Here is a 24,562-nt window from a genome sequence, read left to right as displayed (position 1 = left end):
GGGAGAGGGACTAAGTGCCCCAGAATCTGCTGAGTTCCATCTCAGAAATAATGAATGGGAATCTCTGCAGGTGACTAATTGCTGGATAATTTTTAGGCACATTAAAGCTGAGAACTAGTTTTCAGCTAGAGAATAAAAAGATGAGGTACAGTTTGTACCTTCAAAAATATTCTAATCTAATTTTTTTCTTAAAAAAGGTCTTTGTACCAGGTGATTTCCAAAAGCTTTCTGATACTCATTTTAGCTTATTTTTTTCTAACAGGATTTACATTTTACAAGGTACTCTGACTTTATAAGTATAATTTTAATTATGTGACCTGTTTCTATCCACCCAGCCATTTCTGTTGTGCTTTGAATTAGCCACACAATTTTTTAGTTTCAAAGTCTTATTTGGGAGCAAGTGAAAAAGTAAACAACACTCAGAACTGTTACCCTCTCTGATGACATTCAGTGACACACAGGGAGGCACAGGATCAGGCATCAGTGGACTGGGTTCTGCTTTTAACTAGTTGTGTGACCTTGGACACACAAGGATAGCTCTCAGACTTCAGGTTTCTCTTTCCAAAATGAGGGATTGTATTAGCCAGGTGACAAAGTCTCTGTAGTCAGATGAATAGGTTTCTACGGCACTATTACTCTTAAACTTTGTGAACAGTATTTGTGAGACACCTCTCATGTGTGCGATCATACAGTGTCAGGGGAAAATAAAATCTGTATATCTAAACATTGCTCTTAAGAAATATTAGCTCATATAATCCAACCACATGAGTCTAGTTGATTTTACTGGTCAGTCACCCCTGACATTCACTCACTCCACTTCACGCTGCGGCTGCTCTAGTTCATACCCTTTTAATCATCACTTGAAACAGTGTAATAGCTTCCTAACTTCTCTGTTTTGAGGCTGGTCTCACTGCCTTTCTCTATAATGGCACCCAGAGCATCTTTCCGAGACACAGATATGATGGTATTCACCAGTTTGAGTCCTTCAAAATTTTCCTCTGATTAAAGCCAAAGTCTAAACACCTACAAGAAGGTCGTGCAGAAGCTCTTTGCCACCCACCACCTGCACACTCAACCAGTCTCATTTCCAAACACTTCTCTACTAGGCTCTTGTGTCTACCAACCAACCCAATGTACTTGTTCCATGGTTTTCCCCCCAAAAAAAGAAGTCATTTTTTTATTTATTATATGCTTTCATTTTTCCCATGGTCCACTTTCTGCCTGGGATTTCTTTCATTTTCTCGGCTGCTCAATAAACTTTACAGCTCACTATAAATAACTCTGTTATATTAATAACTACTTTATATCTTTTACATGGTTCTTCCTTGACCAATTTTAAGCAAAGTAAAAATGGGACTATGTTTCACCTGTCTCTGTACATTTAGGGCCTGCAATATTGCTTCATACATAGATGTTCAAGAAATGTTTTCAAATATAAATTTGGATAACTAAAAAAAACATACATATGGCATATATATATATATCATATATATATATCTTACCATAAAATTTAAAACAAGAAAAACAGAAAACAACTTCTACCACAGAATATTTTTTGATACACTTATATTTACATTTCAATGAACTTTCCTTTCAGTATAGATCATGGAAAACTATAGGTTTATGTGAACTCTGACATGAGCATTAAAAAGTGCACCCTGTAAACCTGAAAAAAGCATGAGCTAATTGCTCGCATTGTAAACAACAGGCACATTGGAGAGGCCAGTAGTCAGGGACAAGGTTCACAAGGGAGGAGCTCCTACCTGTTAGGTCTGCATTGGGCCACCACCCCAAGTCACAAGCTTTGCAGGTGAATTCATCTTGCACATACTCATTCTCTTTGCAAGCTGTGCAAATCCAGCAGCAACTCACTTCTCCTTTACGTATGACCTGTAACATAGGATATTTCATATGCTTTAAAGGTGGGTTCTCCAGAAAGTGTTCTATGTCAGGTAAGGACTTGTTCTCATACTACAGTTAAAAAGAAAAGAATAACTTCTCAAGAACTTCTATATGCTGAAGAACCTTAAGCACATGGATTGGAATATACCTGATTACCTTAGAGGTCACATGTGAATTTCAATTTATTCCATGCTGGCTTTGAAGGCTTTTAAAAAATGGAACCACTGAATTTTATCCTTATGTATATTGATATAATATTTATATTCATTGATAAATACTTATGTTAATATAATGGATTAATTTTTCTTGGAAAAGTAAAAATGCATTTCTTATCTCTTGAAAGAATGTTTGACCACAAAAGTTTCTAGGTAATAAGACCTTAATTCATAAAATCTGAGAAATTATGAAATATTTGCTGTAATCATGAAAGTATGAGCAACTTTATATATAGGAAAACAGAATGATGGTTAAGAAAATATAACCCTATTATTGGCCATGTGAGTCTAGTGAATTCAGAAGATCATATAAATTGTTGTGTTAGGCAGGAAGCCAGAGATAAGCTGGAGGAGAGGTCAGGTTGACCACAGAGAGGTTGGGACTACAAATAGCTTCTTCCACCAGTGAGAAAATCCCTAGCAAGAGGAGTAAAACCAAAAAAAGAGGAGAGATTCCACAAGTTAGAGTCCAACTGGGCATGCCCCTGGGGTGTGCTGAAGTGACCTTTCCTCATTATAAAGTTATAAAAATAAATCTGCATTGTGGTTTAGCCCCCTTGGTGGGCAGAGAGAATTCTGGGAAAGAGCATGGCAGTAAGAATTTGCTTACATCATTGCCAGCCCATCAATCAACACTTGTTTGCATAACATTACCCCTCCTAAAAACCCCTTGCAAATCCGATAAAATGGCACTCTTTCCAAATATTCAGGGCCTGACATTAGGTTGGGGCCCAGTCCATCACAGAGCCTAATAAACTTGCTCACTTTCTTAACCTTTTTGACTTTAATTTAACTCTGTTTCAGCTTCCCTAAGACACAGAAACAAATACCTTCCCAACAGATGAAAGAAAAATTGCTAGTCAAAATTACTTTAGATTTGCTTATTATCTGAGCAGTTTAAACTTTCTCCCATTTTCAATATGTTTGGTAAATATATTTTAATGTACACAATAAAAAAATGAACATCAAAACAGTGCATTTAAAGTGAGTTTCTTGTAAACAGCACATAATTAGGTCTTGCTTTCATCTCTAGTCTGACAATTTCTGCTTTTTATGAAGTGTTTAGTACATTTATATTTATTATAACCATTGGTGTAGTTGGATATGAATCAACCATCTCTATTTTTTTTCTACCTGTCCCATTCTTTCTTTGTTTCCCTTTCCTTGTTATTCTGGCTTCTTTTGGATTAATTGAGGATATTTTTAGGATTCCATTTTATCCCCTAGTGAAATATTAGCTAAAGCTCTTGGTTTTCTGTAGGACTGATAATATGTGCCATTAACTTACCATAGTCTACATTCAAATAAGATGCACATGTGAGACCCTTATAACAATATTCTATTTCCCTTTCTTATCCTTTCAGTTGCTTTAATAAATTTTACCTACACATATTTTATAACCCCATGATGAATTATTAATGTTACTGTAAGTAATAATCTTTGAAACAAAATATTGAAATTAGAAAAACTTAATTTTATATTTACCCAAACATTTCTAATTTCTATTTTTGTATATACCCAAATTTCTATCTGGTATAATTTCCTTCTGCCTAAAGAATTTTCTTTAACATTTACTGTAGTGAAGATCTGAAAATGACTTTTTTCAGATTCTGTTTGTTTCAAAAGTCCTTATTTTGACTTAATTTTTGAAAAAAATATTTTCACTTGTATGGAAGTTTAAGTTTCTTTCTTTCAGCTCTTTATGTGGTTCCACTATCTTTGGAAATGGAATTCTAGGTTGTAATTTTTTTTCTTTCAACACTTTAAAGACCTCATTCCTTTCTTTTCTTCCATATGACCTCTGATGAAATGTCTGCTGTAATTTTCACTTTTTTCCTCTTCATGCAGTAGACCTTTTCACTGTGGCTGATATTAAGATTTGTTTTCATTACTGGGCTTTATTGATTTTGTTGGAATTGTGTTTATCTTCCTTGGGATTTGTTGAGCTTCATGGATGTAGGTTTATATTTTCATTACCTGTTTTTCAGTCATTTTTTCTTAAAATATTTTTTCTGCCCTGTTTCTTTTGCCCTTTTGGGTGTCCAATTGCACTTTTAGTATACTTCCTGGTAGTCTTCTGCAAGTCTGTGAGTCTATTCCCCTCTTCAAGTTTCTTTTTCCCTCTCAATGCCTCATTTGGCTATTTTCTATTGCTATGTTTTAAGTTCCCTGAACTCTTACTTCTATAATGTCTCATATGCTGTTAATCCCATTCACTACAATATTATTTCTTATCTATTTTTTATTGTGTAAGTTCCACTCTTTTATATGACCATGTGTCTTGTCCTGATATTCATGTTTTCCTTTAAATCCTTTATTACGTATGTACAGTAGGTCTTATAATAACCTTGACTGCTAAATCCTATCATCAGTGTAATTTCTGGGACTATTTATATTGCTTGACTTTCCTCTGGTGCTGTTTTGCATTTTTTCACTTTGTCACATGTCTGAAAAATTTTGATCAGATGTCACATGTCTTAGAAATTTGTGCATAAGGTGTAGAGTGTTGTATGTTTTTCTTGAAGAAGTATTGGCCTTTGTTCTGGAAGGCAGCTAAGTTACGTGTGACTCAGTTTGAGCCTTGCTTTTTAGTCTTTTAGGACTAAAAGTTTAGAATAGTCTCTACTCTTGGAATAGTTTAGTTCCATTATTAATGTGTGATTCCCTCTGGGGTCTCCACTTAATTCTTTGTGTTTTCAACAAGGTGTCTTCACTCTGGTTTGTGTACATTGGGACAATTCCTGGCCTGTGTGAGCTCTGGAAATCCCCCATAATTATTCTTTATTGGACTGTACAAAAATCTCCACAACTCATATACAGATTTGTAACCAGTGAAATACTGAAGGGAACTGATATGCTAACTTCTGGAACACCTTTCTGCACAGATCCTTTCTCTCACTTACTCTGCACTACAAATTCTAGCTGCCTCAGCCTCCTTAGACTCCGATTTCTATCTTCTTAAATTATCAAGATGGTCATGCTGTTTGTGTTCTCTCTCAGTGAACAACAACCAGAAAATTGCTTCCAGACAGAAAGCCTGAATGATTTTCGGGTTCACCCTGTTTTTTTCCCTTCACTTCCCGGGAACAAGGTCATGCACTATTTTCCAATATCTGAACACAGTCATTTCATGCTGTTTACAGGAGAAGACAAAGTCTGGACTTTGTTACTCTCTCAAGGCTAGAAGCAGAAGTGCCTCCCTAATGCACTAAACATCAAACGTTCTCATATGTAAAGTCCGATGTTAAACTGCAAATATTTCTATACCTTAAATTTATATAAACTCTAGCCTTTGTGAAAAATAAAATTATCTTCTTGCAGATCAACTTGAAATACATACCACTATTTTAGAATTACAGAAAAATGACTGTATTTTCAGAAAATGTAAAAGGTTTTCTTTTTCCTTTTTTCCTTTTAAATAATGTTAGAAAGTAGGGTCAAATTGAGTCTTTTTGAAAAAATTCACACCTATCCTCAGAACACGCATGGCAAATTTACATTCAAAGTGACAAATTTTTCTAAGTGATGTGAGAAAAATTGAATTAATAAATGAATACTTCCTTTAATGAGTAGAGGTACAATAAAAGCCATCACAAAATACTTTGTATGTCTTCAACCAGCTTTATCTTTTTCTCTTATTGTAAAATTAATACTACTAATTAGACAAGTTCAAAAGATGATAATGCTAAACAAATTTATGCAGATGACTGATATATCCTGTGAGCAGATGAGAAGTATTTAAAATCCAGGTTTGAATAACTGTATGAATCAGTGAATAAGTGATCAACTCACACATTAAATAAATAATGAAAAATGGACCTGTTTAAATGAAGTTATTTTTTATTACTCCTTCTTTTTTCAGTCACTAATTCTGTGTACTTTTGCCACACAATATCTATAATACAGAAGTCTATCTTTTGATCTCTCAGCCACCCCTCTGAACTTAGAGCTTATCACTTTATTCCTGAATTCTGGTCCCTGCCTCCTAATCATGTAACATGCCTCTAATTTCTTTTCACTCCACAGTGACATGCCCCCCACAGCTGCCAAGATCATCCGAATGGCCTGTGGGCCTCAAGAGAAGGGACCATGCTGTACTTTCACTGTTTTCAGATCACAGTCATCAAGGTACAGAAATGCACCCAGAACACACAGTAGGCAGCCAATGAGTGAGTACCGAATTGAATATTTTTGGAAAATATAATTGGGTCAGTCAAGGAATTTTAGTGCTTCCCTATTCCAATATCTTTGAAGTATAAGCCCTTCAGTCAGGCATTCACTTAGGCCCTGGTCCTTGTTTCTGCACCTAACCTTGCTGCTAATGTCTTAAATGAGCCTTCCAAATAAGGGGAACAGCCTCGGTGCCAGTCCCTGCTTATGTCCTCATTAATTTCTGCAGGACTCTGTTTGCTTTGTTTGTTTGCTTTGGAGGGAGGCTTCACCTAGAGTAGAGACATCCAATTTGTTTTTCACCTGACTTGCTTTGTACAAGGATTATTTTGACTGCTATTTGGAGAACAGATTTTAAGGAGAGCAAGAAAAAGAAAAGGAGAAAATACAGAGTGGCAGTGTATGTGGGTGTATTTTAATCCATGGCTCTAAATGGAATCATATATTAAACAATTAAACATATTTAAATAAAAGAATGAATATTACCTTCCATTTAGAATGCCATTTTTTCTCCATCAGTCCATCTATGTCACCACTTCTAAGAGCAGACACAACATCACAAGCTCCAGCAAGTATTTCTGGAGCAGTAAGTCCTTTGAAATATTGCCTTATATGGAATAGTCTAGTAATTAAAATATAGTTGGTATCTTATTACTCTAAGTCAGTTTTTTGTCCTCTAATTGTTTCATATCTTCATGATAGATTTGTTTACTCAAATACATTTTTTAAATTCTAAAATTATTGTCTCTAATTTATGTTCTAATCTCCCCAATATCATGTATAATTTTTATTACTTCTATATCTCCTATTTTTTATATCAGCTATACTCACTGATATTTCTTTTGCATGGATAGCAGACCCCCTCAGCCAGGGTTTCATGTCCCATGGTTTCAGTTGCCCACTGTCAGCTGCAGTCTGGGAGCAGATGATCCTCCTTCTGACCTACCACCATAAGGGCAATGGTCGCCAAATGCTACATCACAATGCCTGTGTTATCACATCACTGTCATTCATTTCCTCACACTGGCATTTTATCATCTCACCTCGTAAAAGAATGATAGTACAATGCAATAAGATATCTAGAGACAGAGACACCATGTCACGTTTACTGTATGTGGTTATAATGTTCTATTTTATTGTTAGTTATTGTTGTTAATCTCTTACTATGCCTAATTTATAAATTAAACTTTATCATAGGTGTGTATGTATAGGAAAAAACATTACATATATACATACATATATATATGGCTCAGAGCTATCCATAGTATTCACCAGAGGTCTTGGAACATATCCCCTGTGGATAAGGATATTACAGTATAAACTCAACAACTGAATAAAGTATGTTTATATTTTTGTTACAATAAAACATTTTTTATGGCAGCCCTGAGTCATGATAAAATTTTGTATTTCACTGACACTGCCCTTGAAGGACCAGATTTCCTCAGGCACAGGACCTGTTCTGATTCTTTTTATATCCTGTGTGCATGGTGCTATGATTATTGTCTGGCAACCAGGTGCCCTACTATCACAGTGCTATGATTCAGTCACACACACACCGTAGAGTCTTAAAGTATGTATGCCATAGGAAATCAAGTGTTCATTTTATGACTAAGTTTCTTAAGTAACTTGAAACGGATTTTTTAAATTAAGGTTTTATTTAGAGAATGGATGAGAAATTAACAGCATCAAGAATATATAATGAAGGAAAAGTAACTACGAATCAAAGGAAACAGAAAAATTTTCTTCAGAAGGGAAATGCCTGGAAGACCAAACAGAATAAAGAAATTGAGTTTGCCCTCATCAGGACTGTAGAAGAATAAGCCGCAAGAGAGAAGAGTGAGCCTGCCCTCCTGGCCCCCACATCGCCCTGTATGACAGCTTGGGCAACAGTCATCTTTAATTGATGATTTGTTTTTCTCCAGCTATACTGAGTTCCTCAAAAAAGGGCCTTAAGTTCCTTTGCATTCCTAGTGCTAGCATAGTTCTTGGCAAATAATACTCACTCAATAATGAATATGAAAGAAAAGGGGAAATTAATATAGAGAATGACATGAACAGAAGGAATAGAAATGAAGAACTCAAAGAGACTGAAAAATAAGAGGAAATTTGAAGAGAACCTTGTAAGAACTAAATTTAAAATATCAGTTTAGGGAAATCCCTATGTTGTAATTTACTATAGGGAGAATTTAATAAAATGGTATACATGTATAAAACAATCGCAAGAGTGGACATATACTAAACCAGGCTATGTGCTAGGCACTTTGTACAGAATTACACTGACCTTCACATACACTCCATGGGGTGGAGTTAATTATGTGCATTTTGCAGATGAGGAAAGCAGCTGCAAAAGAGAGCATCAGTACCTTGTATAAATCGCAGTCACATTATCTCCAGATATTTCCAAAAGCTAGACTCTTCCTAGTGTAGCAATAACTGCTAGGGTGATGACATGTTAAGAACCAAAATTGTATCTCAGATACAGTTCGAAGATAGATATTCAATTAATCAACCTTTGTTTAGTAGCCCAGGGTGCCAGACTTGGAGCAGTGCATGGGGATAAATTAATGAAAAGATCTTATCTTTAAGGTTAGGGAGCTCAAAAATCTAACATAATGTGTTAAATATGGATAGAAGGAGGAATTAAATGCTTATGAAGAGCATGACTCAATATAAATTGAATAATTCATTCATTCCATTATTTATTCATGTATTTATGAAATGCATATAAAGTGCCTACAATGTGCTAAGTGCCTACAGTGTGCAAAGTACAATGTCAAGGCTAGAAATAATCAATGAACAGGTGAAATCCCTATCCTTGAGGAGCTATCATTCCAGAGAAGGGCTTTGAGAAAACCTAAGCAAGAAAGAGGAATAGGGCGCAGGGCAGGGACCAAGTTGAGGCCAGCATAGCACCAGGGGACCAGGTTTAAAGAGGCACTCACCCTCAGGGGTGTGCAAGTACCTACCGTGTGCTTGAGAATGAGTACACCCTTAAAACCTGCCTCCTTTCACTTGCCTCCTTAATCCTAGCCCTGATAGGGAGGCACCTGGAATAGGGAACTGCAATCTTGCTTACGGTAGTCAAGTGAAGCCACACTAAGACCCTGTCATTTAAGTAAGGTCTTGAGAGGTAAGCCCTTAGGTAAGGTAAGGAGCAAGCCCTTAGTATACCTGGTAGAAGAGTGTTCTTGGCAGAAGGGACAGCTGGAACAAAGACCGGTGGTATTCATATCTCCTCTTCTATTTTTCTGCATGTATGTTATACATCCATTAATGTGCATTTACAAAAGCAAATGAGCCCTGTTTCTCCCACTGTCACTGCCCAATATCATGTGATTTAGCAGCAGCTCCTATCAGGACCTGTTCCCAGTAGTGACCTGCTGGAGTCAAAAGCTAAGGTGATCACCAAAATATTCAGTAACCAGTTGGGCAGCATACATACCAGTCAGAGGTGAAAATGTAGGTATTACTCACAGTGGCTAGGAATAAATTAACAATAATTCTATGGAATTTCTCATCATGAACACTGCTTGCATTGCTTCTTCCTCATCCTATAACAATTTCATGCTTTCACATGCACAATAAGAAAGAAAAAACATGGATGAATCTACAGGGTATCATGCTCAAGTGAAATAAGTCAGACAGAAAGAGACAAATATGTATGATTTCCCTTATATGTAGAATCTTATAAACAAAACAAACAAAACCCAAATAGACTCATAAATACAGGAAAAGGACTGGCGCTACAGGGGAGTTCGGTGGGAAGATGGGTGAAATCTGTGAAGGGGATAAAGAGGGACAAATTTCCGATTATAAAATAAATTAGTCACAGAGGTGGAAGTACAGAATAGAGAATATAGCCAATAATATTGTGAATTTTTCATATGTTGACAGATGGTAACGACACTTATTGTGGTGAACATTCAGTAATGTATATAAATTGTTGAAATCACTGTATCATACACACACAATATAATATTGCGTATCAACTATATTTCAATTTAAAAAACAATATTTTGTCTTTAGTTTTTCAAAATATTTGCCAATATGTTTTTAGTAGCTGGGCCAGATCCATCATTATTATGTAATCACAGGCTTCTCCAATATCGATTTTATTTTTTATATACCCGAGGAAAGTTCATGTTCAGAACCTGCCATCCTGCAGTGGAATTTAGAAAACATTACATAATGGAGGAAGCATAGTGTTGTTTCACTGATTGTCAAAATGGTTACATTAAATATAAACAATTTCAGGGGGTAGTTTGCTTTGATTCACAGTAAGAGAGAGCTCAGGTGGATGGGACAGTTATGATTGGTGATGTTACTGCTAACTTAAAGCTGGTCTTATGGATATTTGAGAATTGTCCTTCCTTATTTTTAGAAAATATATGCTGAGGTACTAGGGTATGAAGTTTCATGATATTTGTACCTCAAACGGTTTGGGGAAAAAAATAGGAGAGGAAAAGAGAGAGAACAAGGCAGGATTTACAATTTTTTAATGTAATTGATGTACATAGGGTGGTGATGTCAACGTAGTGTTTTTTTAATGTTTTCTTTTATGTTTGCAAATGAGAGAAAAGGATGGAAGTCTTTATTGCTACATTAAAATTATGAGAAAATAAAGAGAAAGTTGAATGAGTATAAAAGTAACTCATTACAGATGTGGACAATATTCAAAAATTGTCCATGGTTCCTAGGCATGAACTAACTTTAAAAAAACAATCTCAAAGGGAGGCAGAGCCAGGATGGCGGCGTGAGTAGAGCAGCAGAAATCTCCTCCCAAAACCAAATATATATATGAAAATATAACAAATACAACTCTTCCTAGAATAAAGACCAGAGGACACAGAACAACATCCAGACCACATCAAGACCTGCGAGAACCCAATGCCTTGCAAAGGGGGTAAGATACAAACCCCAGCCTGGTGGGTCCCGAGCGCCCCTCCCACCAGCTCCTGGAGGGAGGAGAGGAGTCAGAGCGGGAGGGAGAGGGAGCCCAGGACTGCTGAACACCCAGCCCCAGCCATAAGGACCAGAGTGCAGAAACAGTGCATGCGTGGGGCCCTGGATACTAGGGAAACAGGGCAGCAAGAATGTGAGTGGGTAAAGGAGGCTGGCGCTGGAGGACAAAAGAAAAGCGAGCGACCACCTTTTTTTCCTTTTTTTTTTTTGTTGTTTTTATGGTGAGCACTTTTTGGAAGTCTTAAAGGGACAGGGACCCCAATACTAGGGAAACAGGGCAGCAAGACTGGCGAGCAGGTATCGGAGGCTGGCGCTGGAGAACAAAAGAAAAGAGAGCGGCCATTTGTTTTTTTGTTGTTGTTGTTTAGTTTGGGCGAGTAATTTTTGGAAGTCCTAAAGCGATAGGGACCCCCATACTAGGGAAACAGGGCAGCAAGTCCAGTGAGCGGGTGTCTGAGGCTGGCGCCGGAGAATAAAGAAAAACGAGTGGCCATTTTTTTTTTTTTTTTGTGGTTGTTTTGTTTTGGCGGGTGCTTTTTGGAAGTCTTAAAGGGGCAGGGTGAGAAATTTCGTCCAGAGGTAGGGAATCTGGGGATCTCTGTGCACTCTAACCCCCTGGGCTTCAGGGAGCATGGAGGCCCCTTATGGAGATAAATGCCTCCCAGCCGCTCCCCCTCCAACGGGCTCCACCATTTTGGAGAAGCAGCCCGAGCCAGGCCACGCCCACAGCAAGAGCGGAGATAAACTCCATAGCACCCGGGCAGGAAGCAGAAGCCCTGTCTGCATGCAGCTACCCAGCACAAGCCACTAGAGGTCGCTGTTCTCCCAGGAGAGGAAGGCGACAAACCAAGAAGAAAGGAAGTTCTTCCAGCCGTCACTAGTCCCAGCTCTGCGAACTATTCCTATCACCATGAGAAGACAAAATTACAGGCAAACCAAGATCACAGAGACACCAGAGAAGGAGACAGACCTAACCAGTCTTCCTGACAAAGAATTCAAAATAAAAATCATAAACATGCTGACAGAGATGCAGAGAAATACGCAAGAGAAATGGGATGAAGTCCGGAGGGAGATCACAGATGCCAGAAAGGAGATTACAGAAATGAAACAAACTCTGGAAGGATTTATAAGCAGAATGGATAAGATGCAAGAGGCCATTGATGGAATTGAAACCAGAGAACAGGAACGCATAGAAGCTGACATGAAGAGAGATAAAAGGATCTCCAGGAATGAAACAAGATTAAGAGAACTGTGTGACAAATCCAAAAGGAACAATATCCATATTACAGTGGTACCAGAAGAAGAAGAGAGAGGAAAAGGGATGGAAAGTACCTTGGAAGAAATAATTGCTGAAAAAAATCTCCAAACTGGGGGAGGAAATAATCGAACAGAACACGGAAATACACAGAACCCCCAACAGAAAGGATCCAAGGAGGACAACACCAAGACACATAATAATTAAAATGGCAAAGATCAAGGACAAGGAAAGAGTTTTAAAGGTAGCTAGAGAAAAAGGTCACCTATAAAGGAAAACCCATCAGGCTAACATCAGACTTCTCGACAGAAACCCTACATGACAGAAGAGAATGGCATGATATATTTAATGCAATGAAACTGAAGGGCCTTGAACCAATGATACTGTATCCAGCACGACTATAATTTAAATATGATGGCAGGATTAAACAATTCCCAGACAAGCAAAAGCTGAGGGAATTTGCTTCTCACAAACCACCTCTACAGGGCATCTTACAGGGACTGCTCTAGATGGGAGCACTCCTAGAAAGAGCACAGAACAAAACAACCAACATATGAAGAATGGAGGAGGAATAAGAAGGGAGAGAAGAAAAGAATCTCCAGACAGTGTATATAACAGCTCAATAAGTGAGCTAAGTTAGGCGGTAAGATACGAAAGAGGCTAACCTTGAACCTTTGGTAACCACGAATTTAAAGCCTGCAATGGCAATAAGTACATATCTTTCAATAGTCACCCTAAATGTAAATGGACTGAATGCACCAATCAAAAGACACAGAGTAATAGAATGGATAAAAAAGCAAGACCCATCTATATGCTGCTTACAAGAAACACACCTCAAACCCAAAGACATGTACAGACTGAAAGTGAAGGAATGGAAAAACATATTTCAGGCAAACAACAGCGAGAAGAAAGCAGGGGTTGCAGTACTAATATCACACTAAATAGACTTCAAAACAAAGAAAATAACAAGAAATAAAGGACACTACATAATGATAAAGGACTCAGTGCACCAAGAGAATATAATCATTCTAAATATATATGCACCCAACACAGGAGTACCAGCATATGTGAAACAAATACTAACAGAACTAAAGGGGGAAACAGACTGCAATGCATTCATTTTAGGAGACTTCAACACACCACTCACCCCAAAGGATAGATTCACCGGGCAGAAAATAAGTAAGGACACGGAAGCACTGAACAACACAGTAGAGCAGATGGACCTAATAGACATCTATAGAACTCTACATTCAAAAGCAACAGGATATACATTCTTCTCAAGTGCACATGGAACATTCTCCAGAATAAACCACATACTAGCCCACAAAAAGAGCCTCAGCAAAATCTAAAATATTGAAATTCTACCAACCTATTTTTCAGACTACAAAGGTATAAAAGTAGAAATAAATTCTACAAAGAAAACAAAAAGGCTCACAAACACATGGAGGCTTAACACCATGCTCCTAAATAATCAATGGATTAATGAACAAATCAAAATAGAGATCAAGGAATATATAGAAACAAATGACAACAACAACACTAAGCCCCAACTTCTGTGGGACGCAGCAAAAGCAGTCTTAAGAGGAAAGTATATAGCAATCCAGACACACTTGAAGAAGGAAGAACAATCCCAAATGAACAGTCTAACATCACAATTATCAAAACTGGAAAAAGAACAAATGAGGCCTAAAGTCAGCAGAAGGAGGGACATAATAAAGATCAGAGAAGAAATAAACAAAATTGAGAAGAATAAAACAATAGCAAAAATCAACGAAACCAAGAGCTGGTTCTTTGAGAAAATAAACAAAATAGATAAGCCTCTAGCCAAACTTATTAAGAGAAAAAGAGAATCAACACAAATCAACAGAATCAGAAATGAGAATGGAAAAATCACGACAGACTCCACAGAAATACAAAGAATTATTAAAGACTACCATGAAAACCTATATGCCAACAAGCTGGAAAACCTAGAAGAAATGGACAACTTCCTAGAAAAATACAACCTCCCAAGACTGACCAAGGAAGAAACACAAAAGTTAAACAAACCAATTACGAGCAAAGAAATTGAAACGGTAATCAAAAAACTACCCAAGAACAAAACCCCGGGGCCGGATGGATTTACCTCGGAATTTTATCAGACACACAGAGAAGACATAATACCCATTCTTCTTAAAGTGTTCCAAAAAATAGAAGAAGAGGGAATACTTCCAAACTCATTCTATGAAGCCAACATCACCCTAATACCAAAACCAGGCAAAGACCCCACCAAAAAAGAAAATTACAGACCAATATCCCTGATGAATGTAGATGCAAAAATACTCAATAAAATATTAGCAAACAGAATTCAACAGTATATCAAAAGGATCATACACCATGACCAAGTGGGATTCATCCCAGGGATGCAAGGATGGTACAACATTCGAAAATCCATCAACATCATCCACCACATCAACAAAAAGAAAGACAAACACCACATGATCATCTCCATAGATGCTGAAAAAGCATTTGACAAAATTCAACATCCATTCATGATAAAAACTCTCAGCAAAATGGGAATAGAGGGCAAGTACCTCAACATAATAAAGGCCATATATGATAAACCCACAGCCAGCATTAAACTGAACAGCGAGAAGCTGAAAGCATTTCCTCTGAGATTGGGAACCAGACAGGGATGCCCACTCTCCCCACTGTTATTTAACATAGTTCTGGAGGTCATAGCCATGGCAATCAGACAAAACAAAGAAATATAAGGAATCCAGATTGGTAAAGAAGAAGTTAAACTGTCACTATTTGCAGATGACGTGATATTGTTGATAAAAAACCCTAAAGACTCCACCCCAAAACTACTAGAACTGATATCGGAATACAGAAAAGTTGCAGGATACAAAATACACACACAGAAATCTGTAGCTTTCCTATACACTAACAATGAACCAATAGAAAGAGAAATCAGGGAAACAATTCCATTCACAATTGCATCAAAAAGAATAAAATACCTAGGAATAAATCTAACCAAAGAAGTGAATGACCTATACTCTGAAAACTACAAGTCACTCTTAAGAGAAATTAAAGGGGACACTAACAAATGGAAACTCATCCCATGCTCGTGGCTAGGAAGAATCAATATCGTCAAAATGGCCATCCTGCCCAAAGCAATATACAGATTTGACGCAATCCCTATCAAATTACCAGCAACATTCTTCAATGAACTGGAACAAATAATTCAAAAATTCATATGGAAACACCAAAGACCCTGTATACCCAAAGCAATCCTGAGAAAGAAGAGTAAAGTATGGGGGATCTCACTCCCCAACTTCAAGCTCTACTATAAAGCCATAGTAATGAAGGCAATTTGGTACTGGCACAAGAACAGAGCCACAGACCAGTGAAACAGACTAGAGACTCCAGACATTAACCCAAACATATATGGTCAATTAATATTCGATATAGGAGCCATGGACATACAATGGCAAAATGACAGTGTCTTCAACAGATGGTGCTGGCAAAACTGGACAGCCACATGTAGGAGAATGAAACTGAACCATTGTCTAACCCCACATACAAAAGTAAATTCAAAATGGATCAAAGACCTAAATGTAAGTCATGAAACCATTAAACTCTTGGAAAAAAACATAGGCAAAAACCTCTTAGACAGAAACATGAGTGACCTCTTCTTCAACATATCTCCCCAGGCAAGGAAAACAACAGCAAAAATGAACAAGTGGGACTATATTAAGCTGAAAAGCTTCTGTACAGCAAAAGACACCATCAATAGAACAAAAAGGAACCCTACAGTATGGGAGAATATATTTGTAAATGACAGATCTGACAAAGGCTTGACATCCAAAATATATAAAGAGCTCACACGCCTCAACAAACAAAAATCAAATAATCCAATTAAAAAATGGGCAGAGGAAATGAACAGACAGATCTCCAAAAAAGAAAGAAATACAGATGGCCAACATGAAAGATGCTCTACATCACTAATTATCAGAGAAATGCAAATTAAAACTACAATGAGGTATCACCTCACATCAGTAAAGATGGCTGCCATCGAAAAGACAAACAACTACACATGTTGGTGAGGCTGTGGAGAAAGGGGAACCCTCCTACACTGCTGGTGGGAATGTAAATTCGTTCAACCATTGTGGAAAGTGGTATGGAGATTCATCAAAATGCTCAAAACAGACTTACCATTTGACCCAGGAATTCCACTCCTAGGAATTTACCCTAAGAACGCAGCAATCAAGTTTGAGAAAGACAGATGCACCCCTATGTTTATCACCGCACTATTTACAATAGCCAAGAATTGGAAGCAACCTAAATGTCCATCGGCAGATGAATGGATAAAGAAGATGTGGTACATATACACAATGGAATACTACTCAGCCATAAGAAGAGGGCAAATCCTACCTTTTGCAGCAACATGGATGGACCTGGAGGGTATTATGCTCAGTGAAATAAGCCAAATGGAGAAAAAGAAATACCAAATGATTTCACTCATCTGTGGAGTATAAGAACAAAGGAAAAACTGAAGGAACAAAACAGCCACGGAATCACAGAACCCAAGAATGGACTAACAGGTACCAAAGGGAAAGGGGGAAAGGGACTGGGGAGGATGGGTGGGTAGGGAGGGATAAGGGAGGGGAAGAAGAAAAGGGGTATTAAGATTAGCATGCATAGTGGGGTTGGAAAACGGGGAGGGCTGTACAACACTGAGAAGACAAGTAGTGATTCTACAACATTTTGCTATGCTGATGGACAGTGACTGTAAAGGGGTTTATAGGGGGGACCTGTTATAGGGGAGAGCCTAGTGAACATAATATTCTTCATGTAAGTGTAAATTAAAGATAACAACAAAAAAAAAAGAAAGAGAAGGGGTATTACCCCATGATAGGATAAAACTAACTGTAAATCAACGATTAATGCATGCTTTAAATATCCTTAATTTTGATCACTTAAAGGGTGTCAGATGATCGGCTATGGAGGTATGCTTTTCTGATAATATTCCTTTCTCTTAAAAAAAAAAGCAGTTTCTGTGTGGTGACATCCAATGAGTTCTACACGATGGTATAAAGAGCATCTCAAAGAGTGGGCAAAGGGTCTGTTTGTGTTTATACAGAGGATCAAAGCCTAATTTGGCTACCCAGAAAATGAATTAAGATACAATATGAAGAAGAACTTCCAACATCAGCACTCCCTGGAAGAGTCATACCAGAAGATGATCATCAAAAAACCTCAACAAAGATCCAGGCAATGCTGCAGTTGTAGCTGCATTCATCTCACCGGTTTGTGGACTTGCCATTGGAATGAAGAAGGAGATATCTAAGCTGGCCTGTGCATACAGTAAAACAACAAATTTGACTGGATCTATACTGTCGGAACTCAACCAAGAATTAGGAGAAGTGCAAGTTGTAGCGCTCCAAATCTTACAACTACGGACTATCTACTGTTAAAAGAACATATGGGATGTGAACAGTTCCCAGGAATGGGTTGTTTTAATTTGTCTGATTTCTCCCAGACTGTTCAAGTACAGTTGGACAATATCCATTATATCATAGACAAATTTTCACAAATGCCTATGGTGCCTAACTGGTTTTCTTGGCTTCACTGGAGATGGCTGGTAATTGTAGGTCTGCTTTGGTTATGTAACTGTATTCCTATTATGTTAACGTGTGTGTGCAATTTAATTAGTAGTTTAAAACCTATACATGCTTAAGTTACTCTACAAGAAGATATGTCAAGGAAATAATCAATCTTCCCATGTTTTCTTCCATCTGCTACCTCTATAGCTTTTCTTCTTCCTTCCTAATTACAACCCTTAAATAGAATTCGTGTGTCATATCGAATTCACCAAGTATCATAACTCCTCCAAGTGGTAAAGATACCTCAAGAAAAATGCTGGGCATAGAAGCCACAGGGCATAAATCTTCAAAGAAGTAAAAAGCTAACCTTTTCAAACAATATGGTTTCTCTCTCACTTACCAACTTTACATTTCCCTGTATGGCCCCGGAAGATGACTGGTTAGCCAGAGACGGGTTAGATTCCCCAAGGGAGGAACAACCTAAGACAGGCACAGTTGCAGGGGGGCCATCAGGTGAGAAATTGGGGATCAACAGAGGTGAGGCTTGGAACCTCACCCCCACTGTTTTGACAGAAATCTTCTGCATCTATGTATGTTTTATTGCCCTTGTCTAGATTGGATTAACACATAGTCTACAGGCACACATCTGATCATCTACATTTCCTCTCTTAAAACACTAAACTATGTTTTCTACCTTTATCTTGCGTCTACCTACCACTTCAGCATTTTATTTTAAAAAAATAATAATAATAAAGGGAGAAATGTGGGATCCACATATAAATCAAGTATAAAAATCAAACGAATATTCATATTTGACCTGATTGTTTATAGTTCGTAATGAGTGATCAAAACCGAAAGTTTCTGTGATGACTGCCCTTGTACTGTTCACCATGTAAGAACTTATTCACTATGTAAGAATTCATTCACCATGTAAGAACTTGTTCGTTATGCTTCCGAAGATTGGAGACTGACGAAAATTAGGCTGGGGGTGGATTAATGATTGTGCTTTGAGCATTGACTCCCCTGTACAGAATTTTATTGTTAACAATCATTTCATCAATAAATATGAGAGATATCCTCTCAAAAAAAAACACAAAAAACAAAAAAACAAACAAACAAACAAAAAAAACAATCTCATAAAACTCTAGGCAGATGGGGCTGAACAGGCTGGGCAGTGGGCACAGGGCGTGACATTCCAGGGCACGCCATATAGTGATCAGGGCGTGATGGCTGTTTCCACCATAGGAAAATTTGGTTGAGGTAGATTTCAGTCTAAAACAATGCTCTTGCCACCAAATTCAGGACAAAATTCCTCCTCCTGTGGCCATGGAAGGAGGAAATATATCCAGACAATTTCAGAGCATGTACACTTGAGGAGAATGAGCCTTTTCCAGATTCTATTGGCCCAGCATATAAAAACAAAAATAGCTAAAAATATAAAGAGATACAGCTACAATATGAAACACTTTGAAATGACCTTGGAGTAATTACAGATGGAAAAAATTGGCTATAAAATGATCCATTTGGCTTGATCCACCATATGATCTGGAAGACAGTAAGTAAGCCATTCAGATTCAGTGTGAAAGTAAGGAAAGCAGAAGGGGACATATGTCTGCTCTTCCACCCCATTTCGCAGTCTTTTCTTCCATTTCCCCAACTTTACAACCACAGGCATTTTGACCAAAGGAGTAGTATCTCATTGGGTGGTAAGCTTATCAGGAAATGGTGTTACACCGTATCTTTGGTTATTTCACATTTAGATGAAAGTTTTGCAGTGTTTCCATCATTGCAAAATAAATGGAATGATTAACACTTTTTAAAGTTCATCTTTCCAATTTCACATAACACAATGTTTCATATTCTGTCACGTTATTGAAGTTGCTTTTCTCCCTTCGGATATTTAATTGTGATATTTGCATACATGTTATAACCTGGAGTAGAAGTATTATAACGTGCCTATATTTTCTTCTCAACTTTCAAGGATAGTATGGATGCAAGACCCATCCCTTTCCTGTGGCTATTTCTGAACAAAGTAACAGGAAGACTTGGCAGCAAACAGTGTATGTTCAATGTATCCTTATCAAAATCCTTTTCTTATCATTGGAAAAGGTAGGACACAACTAACTGCTGGACAGTTTTGGTCAAAAATGGGTACCCAGTATTCCAGATAGCATCCCTTGCAGAATAAAGCTGGAATTGAGCTAAATAAGCAACTGTAAATATATCAAGAGTTTCTTCAAGAGCAAACAAATGTATAGAGGAAGAGGAAAATCATGTTAGAATAAAGGAGCTAAAGAAATAATGATTTCAGAGCAGGCATTACAAGGATGATCTTAAGTTTCTTAAGAGGACCAATGTTCTGGAATCTGACGCTCTCATCCCCAAACCCTTCAAACCCTTGAAGTATAATACCTAACATAGGGTGGCTACTTTCTAATCAATGGACTATGTTGAAAAGTGGTATTGTCACTGTGAAAACTAATATTAGCAATTATATTTTTAAAAGAAGGATATTATTTGAAGTATGTTTCCTACAATTGCAACTTCTCTCAAGCAGCTATACGTACTAATAGAAAAAAACTGGAGACTGACTTCCCTAGTAGACTTACTAATGTTTATGGCATTATTAAATCTAGGGACACTTAAAAATCCAATTAGAGGCCAATGTAAATGGTTTCTTAATAGACTGCCTTAGCTTCCTTCCATCTTTGAAGATATCTTAGATCATGATGATAACTATCACATGCCCTTTATTTTGATACTCAACAAATCTATGGTTTGGCCCTTCTGCTCATCTAACTGGAACAGAAAACTAGAGTGATTCGAGAAACTGAAGATGAGCAAGGGGGTCTCTAGCAGTTTAAAGTAAGCAGTCTTCTGAGGTCCACACTTCTAAAGCTTTTTGAAACTGACCCTTCGTCTTTCTAATAAAAATGCCAACAAATAGAAAGGAATCAGTCTTCTGAATGGACATTAGTTAATTCAATTCTAAAGCCTATAGTTTGTAAAATGCATGTACCTGGGCTTTCTGTACATAGATAAGTTGTATTTTATTATATGAAAATATGGCATGTGTCAATGAGGAAACATTTATGATACAGTCCATATTCACCTAATTTCTCTGTGATTCTGTCTTAACCGGCCATTTGAGATTAGGAGGAAGTCGTGGTCTTCCTCACTCTCCATGTCCAACCTCCCAGGCTCCAAACCAGTATCTTGGAGTAAAGAACCCAAAAATGAACTTAAGGGAAGAAAAAAAAGAAAGGGAAAAAGAACGAGAACAAGGCTCATGAAAGCAAACTGCAGGATCCTATCCCTGCACTTCCCTGCCAGTTTCCTTGTCTCTTTCAAAGTCTTCCAACTTCCTTCACAAATACTTTTTCCTAAAGTTTAGATTCTGCTCTGTCAGCATTTTAAAAGTGGATCTGTATTCATCATTTTATTGTAAACTATTGAGAAAATAAGGCTTAGCAACTGAAATTTGCATTTGTAGGAAATATGCCAGTTCATATAATGAGAGGTAGTTGAATAATGTGTGGATGTGGGATGATTAAGAGCACTGGACTGGCTCCATGCCCCACTTTGGCATTTCTAGCTTGAAAATTTGGGGCAAATGACTCAACCCCTTCTGGGTCTCAGATCCATTACCTTTAAAATGCGGGTGATGATATCTGCTTTAAAACGGCTGTTTTAAGGAATAACTGAAATGATGTCTGTAGAGCATCTATCATTGTACTTGCACAAGAACATGCTTGATAATGTTAGTTCCTGATCTCCATTGCCTCCCTTCTCCTTCCTTTCCCAATCCCCTCCTTCACCTTCCCACCCCTTCCCACCCCTTTCCCGCCCTTCACCACACTAAGGGAGACAGAACCAGCCTCTGTATGGGAGACCAGAGCATGCGCCACGCCGTTGGTGTTTGCTTGCAGATGCGGTGCCCACATTTTATGTGCTGCCACAGATCCTCTTTGCCTAACGTGTCTCTTAGGTGCTTGGGTACTGCTCCTTGGAGAATTCTGGAAACTCTGTGACCCTTACCCTAGCCTCTGTCACTGTTGCCTCATCCTCTGGCATCTCCAGCCACCTCTCACTCCTTTGGAGTAGGCACTGGGTCCCAGAACTGCCTCCACTACACTCACCACGGCTGGAGCCCAGTCCAGGCTGCAGGGGACCCACAGGGGCTTCCGTACCCACCACTGGTTCCAAACCTGGAGAAGGGCCATGTAACGGGACACGGGCTCTGGCTTCCCTAGTAGCTGTCTAAAGGCACCAGGTAATGGTATTTCTTTTAAGAAAACATTGACCACAAGAAGCAGAAAATAGCACAGCGTGAGTGTATTTCTCCTTCTCCCTCCTTGGCCCAGTGGATAGTCTGAGGAGCCTGTCCAAGGATGTCTGAGGCTGGGCAATTAGTGAGGTTCTGTGAAGCAGCGTCCTGCTCAGCAGGGCACCACCTCGGTGGTATGGGGGTGGAGGGGTGTTTCCCACGCTTCCATGTTTCCTTTCCCTTTCCCCTTCACTCTTGCTTCTCTGGGATTCTATCTCCCATCAATGCATTAGCACTTAAGCCTTTATTAGTTTTCAGGTTTCAGGGGAACCTGTGAATGATATTGTCCAGGCTCTGTGGTCAATAGTTTCTGATAAAGTTGACAAAATGGAAGGACCTAGGGGGACTAAGGAGGAAGGAGAAGCCAAGAGATCCTCTGGCTCTGCTTCTGAGGACATCTCAGAAGGAGCTGGGAGCTCTCCCTGTGTCGCCGAGCCTGGGGGTGGAAATCAGCCTCGGTGTCACTCATCTTGGGGTTGCCTCAGCGTCTTCTTTTACCTTTATAACCAATTTTTTACATTAAATTCTATTTACCAAACCACCTGGCACTGATTCTTTTCTTCCTGACTGAATCCTGACTAATACAGCACACAAAACTATAAAAATTGTTTACCTGTGTTTGTGGTATGGTTAAAATCATTTTCTGCATCCATAAGATGTATTTGTAAGATATTATATATGTATTTCTGAAAATCAATAACATAATTAAACTGGACTTTTAACTACTTCAAAGGAAATTACCCTAAGAAAGTTCTATGGGTTATCATGAAAGAAATCAAATGATTATTTCAGTACTTTAAATGATATTTGATATTTAAAATGAATAGTCCTTTCCTAAAAGTGATGTGCTCCAGTAAATACAAGGGCAAGTCCTAAAATCAGCCTGTAAGTTGCCTCTCTCCTGTCTTTTCAGTGGTCACAGAGAGACCCGGTTCTCTGCATCCTGAGCCTGGTAGGTGGCAAATTGGTGGTGTAAGAATATAAGTGCTATTATTCGGTAAATGGAATTGAGATTTCATTTGTTTCTGTCCCTCCCATGGTGCTTATGGGAAACAAACATTCTCTTACCCTCCATTGCAGGTGCTACTGAGAACAGGCATGTTTTCATCCTGCAGGGTACACAGTAGTTCTAAAATTAGACCCCAAGAGATGTGCATTTATAGCAAGTGCTCTATAATGGCTCAGCAATGATTTCTGGGTTCTCCTTCAGTAACACCACATGGGCATAATGCAAAGGTGATGCTAGAAGTATTTTAGTATCTAGGCATAGAGAGGTATGCAGACAGTGTTTCCTCTGAACTTGGGAAGGAAAACACCTTTCCTCTGGAAGGTACAAATGAGTATGCACATGGTATGTGAGCCTCCGTTCATCTGCCTGCAATCACGGTAATAGGAGCAAACCTTGAAAGGAGCTGCAGCACCATGAATCAGTGGAATTATTTGTTTCTTCTTGTCAGTTTTTTCTTCTTATACTCTGAAAAACCCAACTTTGTAGTTCCATGAACTACTGCCATGTTGAAACAGTAATGGCCTTCATTACAGATGCAGCACTCCCACCCATGCTGGCAAGGAGGCCGGCCCCAATCACGTGCCATCTTTTGGGTCACAGAAGGGCATGAGCCAGGGCTTTTGTATTGTCCCCATCATATGCCTTCAGGTCTCGGCTGTCTTGGTTTCCCCACCATCCACAAATGATGATGAACTCAAAATCCAGTGGTCTGGCATCTCATGGAAAGGGTCAAGAAGTTTGGGGCCTCCTGGATTTGACAAGATACACTCCTACAAACCACCAGACAGCCTCATGTGAAAAAACACCATCAGGACAAGAATTAGAAATGGATTCTAATCCATTTAGAAGGAGCAGCAGTGAAGCACAGCCCATGTACGCTGGTTTGGTTGGAGCCATGCTTACACTATGAAATACTTCTGCACTGAGTGGAAACTAACAGTATCTTCAAGCCTCCTGAATGCCCCACACTGCTCCAGCCCTGTAGGACTGCTTGCCCAAATCTTCCCATGATCCAATACACAGGGATTAACTGTGGGCCTGGCAGGAAGCTTCAGCACCCCATCCGAGCACTTGACTAGAGTCTATTCTGATTGGTTATTTGTCATGACACTTATTAAATATCATTAATATCACATC

The 24,562-nt window shown here is 38.4% G+C and overlaps 1 protein-coding gene and 1 long non-coding RNA gene across 8 annotated transcripts in view; one reads left to right on the top strand and one right to left on the bottom strand.

The window, feature by feature from the left end:
• Positions 1-24,562, bottom strand: part of GRM1 (glutamate metabotropic receptor 1) — a 381,899-nt gene that overhangs the window by 41,153 nt on the left and 316,184 nt on the right. For all 6 annotated transcript variants that reach the window (XM_073219717.1, XM_073219716.1, XM_073219719.1 and 3 more), the window contains one exon: positions 1,764-1,890. In XM_073219717.1, coding sequence (XP_073075818.1) covers positions 1,764-1,890 — 127 coding nt within the window. The remainder of the gene's footprint in view (positions 1-1,763; positions 1,891-24,562) is intronic.
• LOC140845496 (uncharacterized) lies at positions 1,821-23,368 on the top strand. Of its 2 annotated transcripts, XR_012124300.1 has the most exons (5): positions 1,821-1,952; positions 6,144-6,286; positions 11,116-11,190; positions 20,071-20,149; positions 23,330-23,368. It is a non-coding gene; the product is annotated as an uncharacterized lncRNA (long non-coding RNA). The 2 variants fall into 2 exon arrangements; XR_012124299.1 differs by lacking the exon at positions 23,330-23,368 and having other exon boundaries at positions 20,071-22,919.

This window comes from Manis javanica, chromosome 13 (assembly GCF_040802235.1).
Source record: "Manis javanica isolate MJ-LG chromosome 13, MJ_LKY, whole genome shotgun sequence".
Lineage (NCBI taxonomy): Eukaryota > Metazoa > Chordata > Mammalia > Pholidota > Manidae > Manis > Manis javanica.
The sequence above is the reverse complement of the archived record's forward strand: the minus strand, read 5'-3'. Positions and strand labels throughout refer to the sequence as shown.